At 36.0% G+C, this 15,302-nt stretch overlaps 2 protein-coding genes across 3 annotated transcripts in view; one reads left to right on the top strand and one right to left on the bottom strand.

Moving 5' to 3' along the window:
• The window catches only part of MCPH1 (microcephalin 1), a 274,703-nt gene that overhangs the window by 150,127 nt on the left and 109,274 nt on the right, over nt 1-15,302 (bottom strand). Inside the window, exon 13 of one of the 2 annotated variants that reach the window (XR_012689650.1) lies at nt 7,958-8,074. The exons of the other annotated variant lie outside the window; for it this stretch is intronic. The gene's annotated coding sequence lies outside the window, so the exon portion shown is untranslated. The remainder of the gene's footprint in view (nt 1-7,957; nt 8,075-15,302) is intronic. 2 annotated transcript variants of the gene reach the window in all.
• The window catches only part of ANGPT2 (angiopoietin 2), a 39,583-nt gene that overhangs the window by 19,624 nt on the left and 4,657 nt on the right, over nt 1-15,302 (top strand). The window contains exons 4-7 of the mRNA XM_075202485.1: nt 2,490-2,722; nt 5,285-5,415; nt 12,351-12,452; nt 13,917-14,083. Coding sequence (XP_075058586.1) covers nt 2,490-2,722; nt 5,285-5,415; nt 12,351-12,452; nt 13,917-14,083 — 633 coding nt within the window. The remainder of the gene's footprint in view (nt 1-2,489; nt 2,723-5,284; nt 5,416-12,350; nt 12,453-13,916; nt 14,084-15,302) is intronic.

The raw sequence follows: 15,302 nt of genomic DNA, 5'->3' as shown, positions 1-15,302 counted from the left end.
GATCAAAGTACTTTTATCTTGAAATGCAAGTAGCCATTAGAGCTGCTCACATTGTCATCCAGTATTTTACTTGTTTTGATCGGTAAAGTTTCGGTTAACACACGTCTGTTCATTGTGCTCTGCTGGTGTGCAAACAGCCATACACAATGTTTTTAGGAAGGTGATTATTACGGTGATCATGCTCATTTCCCCAGTGATCAATAGAGGATATACCATCTGTTTTCATAAAACAGCAATTGTGCCAGAGTTCAGGGGTTCTTCCTCAGGACGGAGATAAAAAAGCATTTCCACAGACACAATGACATATTATTCTCTCTTTCTGTCTAATACATCCCGTCCTGTGCCTGGCATATTTATGTAGTGTGAGAGAAGGTGGACGAGTAGACTGCAATGTAAACAAATATTGAAGTACACTAACCTGGATCCATTATTTCTATCAATGTGGGTTTCCTCAAAACAAGACAAGCCCAGCCTCAATCTTTTTAATGAATGTCTACAATGTATAACTAAAGAGACCCATTAGTGGATCCACATCACAAGTATGTCATCAGCAAAATATCCTAAAGCAAACTGCATTACAAGTGGTTAGGCAAGCAAAATAAAAGCAGATTAAATACTATCAAAACTAAAATAAAATGTAAAACTGTGATGTGATGTAAAAAGAACATACAAGAGGGTAACAAAATACATGTGCCATCACAGCTGAACTCTTCTAACTGAATGAGCTAAATCCTCATCCAGTTAGAATGCAAGGGGTAATATAGGGTTTAACTGAGCTCAGGGTCATGGCGAGTGCCTACTCACATTGCCCACTGACCAGATCATAATCTTTCAGCATGCATTCATAGGAAAAACATCAGTACCTTTAACTTTACCTGATGGTTGAGGCCGAGTGGGTCCTTCAAAAATATATGGACTTTTATTTATTAATCAAGTTGAGTAGTGTCCACTTGCTGTCTGCAGGCTGATCCTCCTAAACAAACTAGCTTGAGTTTTCACACCTGGGTCAGAATATCAGCAACTCGCCCCTCTCTAGCAACCCCTATTTGTCATTGCAGTATACCACTGCCTGTTGCAACATCTGTAATAAATATGACTTGACAAAAAAAAAAGATGCGATAATAATGCTGACTTAATGAACATTAGCTTGTAAAAGAGAGTTCTCAATGCCAGGGTTAAACCATGTTATCCAAGCTTCCATATGTATTTGGTTAGTGAACATTTTTAACATTCCAGTAGCCACATCAGTTATAAATAGAAAGTAATAAATACCTAATGCTGTCTGAACAGACAACAGACATGGCTTTTGTCACCTTTCTAATGCTTGAAGAATTAAATACTATAGTGTGCAACATAACACGACTTAAGTAAAATCAATCAATAGACTAACCTCTGGACTGTACAAGACATTACTGCTAAACAAGATCAATAGATGCTTAAATGGCTTCTGTTCAAGGATATCAAACTCACAAAGAACAAGCTATATTATGTATAAAAATAAATCTCTAGGTGTTTCTTTTGTTTAAGCATTCATAGATTATACTGCAGTTACCTTAATGAAATTCTAAGGGTTGTGGAGCAAAGTCCTTAAAGCGCCTAACTCTTCAATGTTCTATTTGAATGTATTTATACTTTTATGCACACATATGTACAAAAATATCTTAAAATGTAATAAAAGCAATCTAAATTTGGACAATTACTTCATTATATATACCCAAACAATCATTATGAATTTGAGAGGTATGTTCCAGTGCTTTCACACTATAATAGTGACTACTGTTTCATTATTTATTGGTTATGTTAATCACTATGTTGTAGTGATTTATATTTTGTAAGCCTTGCCTTGAAGCAAGCTTGCCCTCTTCATTGACTGAATTAGGGTGTTGTACTTCGCTACGTTATTTTATTATTTCTGTTTAAAAATATTTTATTATGCATTCTTGTAAGTCGGTTTGCCCTTTTTTTTTGTTCAATATTGTCGTACATTTATAGCCATAGTTTTTATTAAAATATATATTTGTAACAGTGAAAAAAGGAAATCTAAGTTTAAATGTGTAGCCCATGAAACATTATTAGTTTTTAATGACAGATGTCAGTTGAGTAAATGTACTTAATTTAATGGAACTATATTGTGAAAACTAGGCATAAAAGACAAAATTACATTTTCTTAGTGAGTAGTTGTCTTTTTGTAGTTCCTAGTGAATAGATATGTTGAATTCTCAAAAATATTGGTTCAGCCCAAAAAAAGTCTGCCTCCACTGTGTCTGAGTGATATCACTGGCTTAGTATATTAGTGAGCTGCAGTTTCATTATTGCAGCCCACAAAACAACAGCCTCTACTCTATTAAAGGGGTAGGTTTACTAAAAGAATGCCAATAGTTCTGTAGCATGTTAAACAACATATCATACAAGTGAACAATAGGTAGGAGATATATAATAGTCACACATCACAAACTCTAGAGTTGTGCTAATATGTATTCTTTTCTCAGCTATTTGGAGAAGAAAGTCCTAGGTATGGAGGATAAGCATACACAGCAACTGCAGTCAATAAAGGAGGAAAAAGATAAACTACAAGACTTAGTACTCAGACAAAATTCTATCATTGAAGATTTAGAAAAACAGCTGATTACAGCATCTGCAAATAACTCTCTTCTGCAAAAACAGCAGCATGATTTAATGGAGACCGTGCACAACTTGTTAACCAGGATGGCACCTCAAACAGGTATGTGAGATACACCTATTAAAAAACGGAGCATGTCAGCCAAGGACATTTTAGGAACAACAAAAATGTTGTAGAAATTAAAAGAAAAATATTAGAGCCAGTTTGTCAGTTTAGAAGCAACAAAGAGTTGTTTGCCAATCTATAGATCTATATTGTTTTGAGAGAGTTACCCCAGACGAGTATGTATGTAATACAAGCATGGTCTAAACCTGTTTTCTAATGAGATTTAAAAATAGAAAAATTCAGTTCTCCAAGGAAATCTACATATATTTTTGTAATATGTAGCTCTATCATTCTACTGAATTCAAGCATAAACATCTCTGTATAATAGTACAGGGCTGTAAGCAAATGCTTGTAAAAAAACAGCGAGTTCTGATATTTTAGTGCTAAAACAGGAACACAAGTGTAAAATAGCAAATTATTACAGATATTAGAATCATCTCGAATTTGTGACATGTATTAAAGCACAAGACTGCATATGGTGACAGAACTACTTGGTGGCTGCAAAGATCAGCCATCACTTACAGTAGATAATGCATGATCCCACATATAATGCGAGACAGCCCTTTTTAAAGTAACGCTATATAAGCTGCTAAACTTTATAAGTTCATTAAAACACATTATCCTGAGTGTTAAATGTACCCAAGACTGGACGTACATGCCTCGGATACCCTAGTTATTATGCTGCATTTATATACTGCTCTATAGAATGCTACATCGCTACATTTCTACAGCAACAGCACCGCTATTAAGCTTAATATTTTACAACACAATTATGATGAGTAATGTAATAAACTACTCTGTATGTGCAGTCTATATACTCAAGTAAACATACGTGCATTTCTCTTCTGATATCCCCTGAAATTATTTCAATAGGAAGCACTGTAGAAAATATTTATTAAATTGCCTGGTGAAAACAAAGTTTTGGAATGAGCAGTTGTGCTTATCTGGAAGAATCCCAAGCAAGATTAGCTTAGCACAATAACAAAACTGTTATTTCAAGAGTTCTTACATTTTGGATCACAAACTTAAGAACATAATACTTTCCAGAAACAGATGGGTATTAAATTTAGAAATTGACATTGTGCCCTGCAAGATATTGGTATTTATTTAAAAACAGAATAATAATAGAAGAATAAGAACATTATCAGATTTCACAATGCCCTTGATGCCAAAAAAACAGTATAGTAACAGTTATATGCACACCTATGTAGACATGACGTATATGTTCTTCCTTATAGATTTCACACATTGCTCAATAAAGTGACAGCAGAAATAAATGGTGACATTTCATATATTTACATCAATGTGACCCTCACTCTTTATAATCCCATTTATCAGATTTAGACTGTCTATGAGCCAATAAAATGTTTTCTTATAAGGTCTTCGGTTTATGTCTATGTCTTTATCCTATAGATTGTAAGCTTTCGAGCAGGGTTCTCTTACCTCTCTGTCTGTATGTATTACCTAGTATTGTCTTATTAATGTTTGTTCCCAATTGTAAAGCGCTACGGAATTTGCTGGCGCTATATAAATAAATGTTGATGATGAAGATGATGATCAGGGCCGGATTAAGGAAATGAAGGTCCATGGGCTAAGGGGGCCTCCATTCCCCCGTGAGGCCCCCAATGTGAGCCGCCCCCCCAAGCGCTTACCTGTCACTGCAGTCCCCCTTCTGCGGTGCGCTGTAAGCTCCTTACTGAGGAGATCTCGCGAGAGTAAGACTCATAGTCTTACTCTCGCGAGATCTCCTCAGTAAACAGATTACTGAGCGCCGGGGACGGATGACTGCAGTGACAGTGCTCAGCAGCATTGATGGGCCGGGGGCGCCCCGGACTGATCAATAATGCTGAGGACTTTGAAGGGCCCCCTGGATGCCCGAGGCCCCTGGGATGTAGCCCAGTTAGACCTCGGGTTAATCCAGCGCTGGTCTTTATACATTACTTGAATGCTCAATGATAAACTGAAAACTGTCTCTCTCATTAATGGGCATTTAAATATCATTTAGGTCCAGTCACACATTCAACTTTTGCGAGTTTCTGGATATCTGTGTCTTGCCAGATTTGCTAGAGAGTAAATACGGATGATTAATGAAAAAGAACCATAAATACTACAACAAACATAAAAGTCACAATGATGCCACAGTAAAGACATTTTTCATCTGATTTTCAAATATTTGTGAACTAAAAAGAACAGAAAATGTTGTCTATGTAAAGTATGCTGTTTAGTGAACTACCTATTCTCACAAATTTATGAAAGGTTAATCAAATAAAATAATTTTGTTTATTTTTACATAACATTTGAATAATTAAAGTTAAATCCTATAGATGTCATTATGTTAAACATACCTTTTAAAAGTTTAAAGTGGAAAGATATTAAACATGCCATGATACATCTTACTTGCCATTTATGATTCCATGAAAATGTTGTCAGTGGCAAAACATTTGCTGTGCAACCTTTGCATAAAAGAATAATTATGGAGGCTTGTGGTTTCATATCACTCAAAAATATATTTACAGTGTTGGGTTGCTGATCTATATAATTGTGTACATTTTATTTTAGCATCAAGAACGTCATTTGTTGCCAAAGAAGAGCAAATAACTTTCAAAGACTGCGCAGAAGCATATAAATCAGGATTTACTTCAAATGGTATCTACACATTGACTGCACCGAATGCAACAGAGCCAATCAAGGTAAGAACATTCAAAAAAGTGAACGTTTAATTAAGGGGACATAGTATTCCCACAAAAATAGTAAATTGGTGTGTTTAGATCACAAAGTAATGTTTTTTCTTTCTTTACTGGTAGGAAAATCAACAGTCCATGCCCATATCAGGCAGAAAGGTCAAAAGGCTATCATATACAATGTGTTATGCTTTGATTTACCTGGTAATATAGCTTCAACATGATTTTAAAACAGATGCCATCATATTTAAGATGCTTCAAATCAATTAAGACATTCTTATTTAAATACTAGAAATGCATTCCTTAGCCAGCAACAAGTATTAAACCAGCTTAAATCACAATAAAACATGCATCAGGGAGTATGATGTGGAAGGTACCTTCTGAAGAAAGTATGAATGTGGTATCTGAAAATTAATAGGGTAAAGTTTTACTTACTTATAAAAAGATGATTGAGAAGTCTTCTTTGGCATTAGAGCAACAGGTTCTACTGCATGCAATCTCTTAATCTTCTAAAAAGTATAATTATCACGTGTTGTATAATATGTGAAATGTGTATCATAGGGATTGCCATCCCCATTTTAGATGAGCTGACAGAGTAAGATTTTTTTTTTATTTAGGTTAAATATCATAGTTTTATTTGTGGATTGATAATTCAAAGTGATATTATTGGCGTCTAGATATAGATTTTTTTTTCATATAAGACATAGCTGAAACGAGTAAGAATCTAGCCTTTGCTGTTCAGCCTTTTTTGCCTTGTTAATACACAGTCGGTAGCTACATGATACAGCACACATTATTTTGCTGGATAAATGTTACGTTCCTTACTGCTACATTTCTGTAAACTATTCTATGTCACTTGTACAGAATTAATTTTGAAAGTCCATCAATCACTATACGTCTCTTTATATGGGAGACTTCATTTGTCAATCGTATAATGACTAAATAGGGTTTTGCAAGGCTGTATTACCTCTGGACAAATCATAGTACGCATGAATTTTGACCTACAAAATTTGTTTCTTCCTATCTTCATCCTGTGTTCTGGGATGCCCAGACTGAATCCATTGAGAGTGCACTCTGAGTTAGAGACAGTTTTTCTGCTTGATATATTTTAATGACAGTTTGTGTGAGGGTGGCGATTAGAGGATGGTGACACTATACACTTTGTTGACAGACTGGTTTCTGTTGCTTGTTTATTTTTAAGATTGTAAAACATGAAATGGATGCCTACTCCTCTCAGACAGAGTCTGGAGACCAGATACTCACTGCTTTTAGCAGTTAAGAGTAAAAGAATAGGACCATTTCTTATTAGTGATTAAATAAGACCAAAGTACTCCTTAAGTGCCCTGCAGCAATCTAACTTTCTCCAACAGTTGCTCTCTTGGGGATATCTTTATTGATGTGCATCTGCAAGTCATTTACCACTTCTGCTGCTTTAGGGTTTTACAAAAATTGGCAACTTAGTTATTTAACGTTTCTTTCAGCAAGGCCGCTTCATAGTATTTGCTACATCTTTGCATACATTTCTTTATGGCTCCAATGTCTTTAATAGCAAGTAGTTTGGATACAAGTAAAAAAATAATTCTACTTGGGCTGCAGTTCTATTTTTATATGAATTAGTAAACCAACTCACTCTCCATCCCAAAAAATAAACAAAAAAACCACAACAACTTATAAAATGTGCAGTGGCTTCACATCATTCCCATCATTTATTGATTCACTCACGTTATGTCACCCCATTAAATGATATATTTTATTTTACCACCCTGCATTTTAAGGGGGAACAGTTACACATTCCACTCTGGTTAATTAAATCTCAGTTATGCTTTATACATAGCAAGAACACACCAATGAAGGTACACAGGACATTCCAGCGAGAAAACTATGGCATTTTGACGGTAAAAATCCTTCCCAAATTCAACATTACATTTATTAAATGGGAGCTGCTGTTCCATTCAATGTAATATCTAACTAGAGAAGCCTTTCCTACCTTTATAAATACCATGTCTAGTGGCTGGCAAACTATTGCATTTCAACTAAATCTGCACAACACCACATGCAGTTATTATGCATTGCATAGTCTTTGTAGCAATACTTATTGGGGGGGTTTGCTTGTTTTTACAGCTATCACTGATTATTTTAATGTATTTCAGCAATGTTACATTTTAAGGTTACTAAGAGAAGTAATGCATGGGTCTGAGGTTTCAGTTGTAAATATATAATATTTTCTGCCTCTGTGCTTTCTGCACATATCTTCTTCTTTACCAGATTTATTCCTTTTCCCCCTGTAATTACATACAAATAGAGCCAACGGTATACTAGAAAGGAAATATATTTGTCTTGATCCATATACTCTAATTTCGCCCAGGAATGCAACTTGGCAAATTGTTTCAGTTAATTAAGTAGGTTAGCATAAAATATCACTATGGGATAATGAAGGCTACATCTGTAGTTGACTTTATGTATCTTTGTTCATTACCATCAGTCTTACATCTGCCAAGCACTGAGGAAAGAATGTTTAAATGGTTTCTGGTTATATAGTTTAAGGTTGTACCTGACTTCCACTTTGTATTAACCATCATTAAATGAATATCTGTCCTTCATCAGGATTATTAGAAAAGTTTGATATAAATCAAGACTTGTTTTTCTTTTATGTAAAGTACCAAAATTCCTGGAGAAAAAAAAAAAACCATTATGAAAACATTTTAAACAGCACAGGGATTTCATTTAACGATTTGTCTTCCTTTTAATGTGTGCTAAATGGGACATTCTTGGTTAAATTAAAACAGATCTTAAAAATCCCTTAAACTCTAATTAAAATAAATATAGAATAATGTATAATGAGGTAGATTGCCTCTGTGCACTGCCATAAAAGGAAACACAAAGACAGGAATTATAGCTTTCTAGCTAGAACTTTATATGCACTGTACCATATGGTTAATCCTCTGCTTAACAGTAAGATATAACAAAATGAATGCCACGGAAAGGTTATAAAAGGAAAAATATTTTCTAATTGTGAGTAGTATTTTATTAATTTCTAAATGTTGAGTAAAGCATAAGTATAAATTCTTCTGAATAGAAAACTAGATTACTCAGCATGGTTGCAGTTATTACCATTGTATATCATTTGCTGTGCCAGAAGAAAAAAGGAATGTATTATCTATAAATGAAAAATACATTGGGGTGTCCTAAAAGTTTTTCCACAAAAAAAACCCAAAACAAAACACAAAAATGCATTGGTGAGGACAGGCACCTATTTTGCATAAATGTGCCCATTTATATTGGATGTGCATGGATAGATGGTGTCTGAAGGGGATGTAAAAGTTTGTATCTGCTTAGGGTGCAACCACATTCAAAATCAATTTCTTAAATACTTCAAGGAATGGAAGGTTTCTTATAAGAGGTTAGCAGAAGGCTGTAAAGCCTATTCTCTTCTGCAAAATGGATTTTTTTTTATAGTTGCTCAGGAGGAATGACTTTTGTACAATTTAGGTGACATTAAATGCAGATAATGATTTATACAAGTGTGAATATCCATGCAAGCATCATCATCATATTTTACTTATATAGAGCCACTAGTCCCGCAGTGCTATACAGAGAACACACTCACATCAGTCCCTGCCCCAATAAAGCTTACAACCTAAATTCCATCACACACACACTAGGGTGAATTTGATAGCAGCCAATTAATCTACTATTGTGCTTTTGGATCGTGGGAGGAAACCGGAGCGCCCGGAGGAAACCAAAGCAAACACAGGGGGAACATACAAACTCCACACAGATAAGGCCATGGTCGGGAATCAAACTCATGACCCCAGCGCTGTGAGGCAGAAGTGCATGCAATGATAATATTCAAGCACATCAATCTGAGATCTAAAAATAAAATAAATAATTTGCATTTAATAATTTACCTTTACAGTCCCTTTAAATCCATGTTATGCAAACAGTAGGGCTTCATTTGTTATGAGCACTGAGAAACAGATGTTGCCTACCTCTGCTTTACATTTACAGATTGCCCTGGCATGCTGATACTTGTATTACACAACAGGTGGAGGGCACCAGTTTTGCCTATCTCTGCTTTACATATACACAAAAAATGCAAATAGTTTATGCCAAATTAAAGGATATTTTTCAAAGGAATTAAAAAAAGTTCTTATCACAATTCTATTGTATTGTGTGCTAGAACAAATTTGTATAGCATAAATGGAGATCCTGTTTTCATTTTCCATTGTTTATACTGTTCATATTGTGTTCATGAGATGCAACTACACAAGTGCCTTATTTTGCTTCCAGATTTCTCGCTTGTTTTTTCCTAACCAGCTAGATGGCTTCCTAATCGGCAAAGGTCATGAATTGCGGGGGCCATAAGTCAGGGGAAGGCAGCAATACAGTTTGCTCAGACCCTTAGAGGAATTTAACATTTCTTAAACATGTAGAGTGCTTTATGTCTATGCATCATGAAATATTTCCACTTGTTACTTTGCAAGAAACATACATTACCATCTTAACCCTAAACAGGAAAAGGACAAACATTATAATGTTAAGAATGTAAGAGATTTGGCAGTCGTATTTGTTTCTGTGTGAAATAAACTTAACCCAATAGAGCTGTGTGGTATTCCAAAAAAATAAGACATTTAAAACAAGGGGTATTTAAGTTTTTATTGCAGTATTAGAGAGTTATGCTGCTCTCTCAGGGTCTGATTCATTAAGGAGCCTAACTGGTGTTTTTTTTGCGTGTAATGCGCACAATTACTCTGCGCATGGTCAGAACTGGAATTCAACTTTGAGCACAGACATGACAGCCTACGATTTCAGGGAGGGAACGGGCGTATGCCAGTAGTCAATGTACAGTAAGGGCTTGCCAAGCTATAGCGCACACAGCAGCATCCCCCATTCAAGCTCTGGGCATATCTAAGGTACTTGTTTTTCAGCCGTAACTCTTGCTCCAGCTACAGGTCTAGTCTAATTGCCGATTACTAGTGATGACAGCTAAGTATGCATGCTAGAACATGTTTTAGCAAACAGGAACAACTGTAAAATGTATTTTATGTACAGCAGACAATTATATCCCAATAAATGCTTTTCATGGAAAACAAAAATGTAAAAAAAAAAGCTATATTTTTTTTTTTTTTTTTTTAAGTTTTGTCATTAATGCATATATTTATAACAGATGACCTTAAACAAAAAGATGGAGTTTTTTCCTGTGCATTCTTTTGAGAGTATTCATCAAATATATTGGATATATCCTGCAGTGTCCTATCTAGTAGTGCCGAGTAGACCTACACCCATATTCAACCCCACACATATTCTCCTCACATCCGCTCTAGTTGAACATGGACGTGCGTACACCCGTTTCACGTGCATTTTTAAAACATTGCACATTACTATAGTTTTATTGAATCAGGCCTTCATAACAAGTAAGGATTTTGATAACTTGTGACTGGATATTTTTGGTAATGCCATGCTACTCCCCCATTGGAACTCCGTACCACACATGAACAGACTTTTCACCAACCTTCAGTCTTTCAAGTCTTGTGTCAAAACCCACCTCCTCACTAAAATATATCCTACCCCGACACTTCTCCCTCTGCATGTACTACCAGCTACAGTCACATGTACACTCAGAGTGCCACTAACTCTTATTGTCTCAGCTTTGCCCTTTCCCTTTGGAATATTAGCGCGTTGTGGGCATAAGACAGCCCAGCTAGCTTTTATCTGCAGCCCACAGCTCTATACTCCCGTTAACTTATTCTGTGCTTTATGTTATCAAACAGAGATTAATAATGAATGGGAGTGGCCAGCATTCTAAAAGTTGTAAGTGGCATTTGGGGAGTTTTGGAGTACATGTGGGACCTTAGGGCTTGTGAGGTTCTGAGGACATGTGGGGCATTTTATGGCAAGTGGGGGGATTTGGCTGTAAATAGGAGGTATGTGTGGCAAGTAGTGGAATTTTGGAGCAAGTGAGGGGAGTGTGGGGGCATTTTGGGATGAGTCACATATTGTTGCCAAAGTAATTTTGGTACGGTTTATCAATTACTGAAATTAAGGGTAATTGTGCTTTTGAAGGTTGGAAGGCCACACAAGTGTTTCAGGTTGCCCAGTACCGCTGTAGACGCTCACAAGCAAGGCTACCCCCCTCTTACATCCTCATAGATTTGTAACGCCTTACAAGTAAACAAAAATGAGGACTATAAATGGATATATTTTAGTTCATACTTTCTAAACTGAAAATATGACACAAAGGTAACTTAATTCAAATCTCCATAAGATGCTGCTTACTGTTCACATTTTTGCTTTCACAAAAACAATTAAAGTAGTTTCTAAAGTGGGCTAATAATGCTGCAATATTGATTGGCCAAATAGGCAATTTTTGTGCTAGTTGACTGCAAATCAGTGCCTACGAGCCTCCCAAAAAAACACTGATACTAATTATCATTTGATGGATGACCAGGAGAGACAGATCTGACCGTGTATAGCCATCGTCCAACTGCAATAATGATGCCCTATGTGATCAGGCCATTCAGTTTTGCAGGCTGAAATTGAAACACACATATGTATTGGCCAGTGCATGGTCATGTTAAGCCTTAACCTACTTTGAAACTGGACATTTCAGCAGCCATGTATCAAGTGAAGTTGAAAGAATAGTAGTCTGGGTTCTATCAATTCGCTTCATTTTCTAGTTACCACAACAGAACTTGACAAGCAGCTACAGCAACTATTATTTAATTTGGTATTTATACTTTCTTGACACAATGTTGGTGCACTATACAAACCAGTTTACATTAGTGCCCGATAAAAATGAATAATAATGTTTACACATCATATTAACTAGGAAACGTGGATATTTTTTTTTGTTTTTTTACAGTCATTTTATTTTCTAACATTCTGTATGAAATGCATGAAAATATAATAAAATGTGCTAACAGAATATATACATCCATTTACAGACATACTGTGACATGAAAACTGGGGGCGGTGGCTGGACTGTTATTCAGAAACGCTTTGATGGCAGTGTCGACTTCCATAGAACATGGAAAGAGTACAAAAAGGTAAATATAAAAAAAAGGTTGAGAAATGGTGTTAAAAATAATCAGAATGAGACAATAATTTACATTTTGTCAAGTCTTCCAGTGAACAACCAATGCTACTCCTTAAGAAAAGTTATCAAAGTATTTATATTAATTAAGCCTAAAATATTTTATAACAGTTGGAAAAAAGAGACACATAGTGGAATCTATAAAATGTCTATAATTGTGCAGGCCTCAAAGAAATCCCTGATAGCCTTAAGATAGATAGTGCGAAGAAAAACCAAAGTTTAAAATCTTTTGTCTCCTCATCATCTTTGGCTTTGATGTAACTTCTTGAAAGCTTCTGTTGCAGTAAGATTGTAATAAAAATTAATAGATTATATACTCTTTAAATATCCCATCTTTTTCATATGTTTTTAAATTTGGAATTGTATTTGAGCAAGATTGTAATAAGATGATTCACTACTGGATTTAAAGAGTGCCTGTCGCCTATACACTGACATAGAATGAACCAACATTCAAGCAGTGTATTGATTCACTGGGAACAAATGGCATTACTGATGCATGATTCCAGTTTATGACTTATGTTCTTGAAGATCTGGTTCCTCTGTGCAGACAGGTACAATTCAAATGTAATTCTTAGTCATGCCATATTCCAGATCTTCAAAATGAATAAGTATTAAATATATTGTCACGGTGGCTAAGTGGTTAGCACTTCTGCCTCACAGCGCTGGGGTCATGAGTTCAATTCCCGACCATGGCCTTATCTGTGTGGAGTTTGTATGTTCTCCCCATGTTTGCGTGGGTTTCCTCCGGGTGCTCCGGTTTCCTCCCACACTCCAAAAACATTACTGGTAGGTTAATTGGCCGCTATCAAAATTGACCCTAGTCTCTCTCTCTATCTGTGTGTATGTTAGGGAATTTAGACTGTAAGCTCCAATGGGGCAGGGACTGATGTGAGTGAGTTCTCTGTACAGCGCTGCGGAATCAGTGGCGCTATATAAATAAATGGTGATGAGGATGATGATGATATTATGATTATGAGAGCCTTAAACTTATGTGACATAAAAGGTCTCATGTTGTTACGCATTTTTGCTAGCAGATATTTTTATCATACAGAGCAGAACTCAGAGTGGTTTCTATAAAGGATGACGTCTTTTCTAAAATAATTAAATAAACCAAAGTTGGCATTGTTTAATTAGAATAACCTGAAACGTATACCCTCATAAAGCATTGTTCTGTGTTTACATTCGTTTTCCCTAGGTTACATTTTTAAAATGTTGATTGTGTTAATGTTCCAGGACAGATTTAACCATTTAATTCCAGTAACTATTGCCATTTTTTTCACATTTCAAGATGTGTAGGCCTTGTGCACACAGTAGCTATTAAGTAAATGAATACAATGAAACCACATACAATGTTGTACTATATGTCCTAATAGCTAATGAAGCATATAGTAACTTGAACACACAATCTGCTTTATAGGGATTTGGTGATGCTTCTGGAGAATACTGGCTGGGGAATGAGCTGGTCTCCCAACTAACAAATCAACAGCGATATGTTCTCAAGATCCAGCTGAAAGATTGGGAAGGAAATGAGGCTTATTCACTATATGAACAGTTTTATTTAGGAACCGAGGCACAGAAATACAGGTGAGATGATTAGCAACAATTTATCAATGCTGCCACATACCTCAATTAAGCTACTGATTTTAATCAAGCATATATGGAAATGCAGTCGGACGATGACTATTAGACTATGTTTATCTGGTCATCTTTCAACTACATTAACTGGTCACCTCCATGTGCAGCCAAGTTGGACACTGTAGCTTGGTTCTCAGAATTATTTGGCCAGCTTTAATGTGGACATACAAATCACCTATTTATCTCATACTTGCCAACTCTCCCAGAATGTCCGGGAGACTCTCGAAATCTGGTTAGGACTCCCAAGAGAGCAGGCAAGTCTCCCGCATCCAGCAATTTGCTATCCAAAATAACGCAATTCACGGTGAATTGCATCATCTTGGACCCGCCCCCGCATCAAAATGCCGTTTTCATCGGCGGGAGGGGACCAAATGACGCAATTGACCTCACCCCGCCCCTCCCTCTAGTCATGCTCCCTGTCCGGGATCTCCCGAACTTCACTATTTGAAAGCAGGCAAGTATGATTTATCTATCTAATCTAACCTGATCAATAAATATTGGTTCTAAGGAGAAGCTGTGCTGTAACTAGAGAGAAATACTGTTCCTGGCATATACAGGACTCTAGATGGAAAATAACAGCATCACCACCACCACATGCCTTCAGCTATTAACACATAATGGTAAAACACTTTCACAATTATTTTTATTTAAACTGTTTGTACCCCGGATGTGTTTAGCCTCTGTATCAGTCTCTCCACCCCTACACACTGGGGGGAAAACAGGATATAGGGGGCCTTTATGTACAACAATACAAGTCAGAATATTAATCTGGTTGCATGCCCATACTCTGTTACTATATTATAATTATGCAAAATTTTCCTCCTTTCCCAGTATTGCACCCACTAGCTGCGATCTCTATATTTGCTGACTAACATAGAAAGCGCATAGGGATCACATCACAGACCGATCTTAGTGAACCTTTCCCAAGGTGATATAGATCTTATCACCTAATAGCAACAAGGTACCTAAGCCTGGATTAAAAGATATATGGTATACAACAAACATATGTTATATTCAACATTACTCAAATAAACTATAGTTAAGATGCCTTCAGATTGTTGCCTTCGATTAATTACTTCCTGGCTCCCTAGCTTATATTTTGGAGTCGGTGACAAAATTAATTATATAATTGCAAGATTTATAGATAAAATTGTAAAGATAAGTATGG

This window comes from Mixophyes fleayi, chromosome 3 (assembly GCF_038048845.1).
Source record: "Mixophyes fleayi isolate aMixFle1 chromosome 3, aMixFle1.hap1, whole genome shotgun sequence".
NCBI lineage: Eukaryota > Metazoa > Chordata > Amphibia > Anura > Limnodynastidae > Mixophyes > Mixophyes fleayi.
This window is presented reverse-complemented; position numbering and strand designations above follow the sequence as displayed.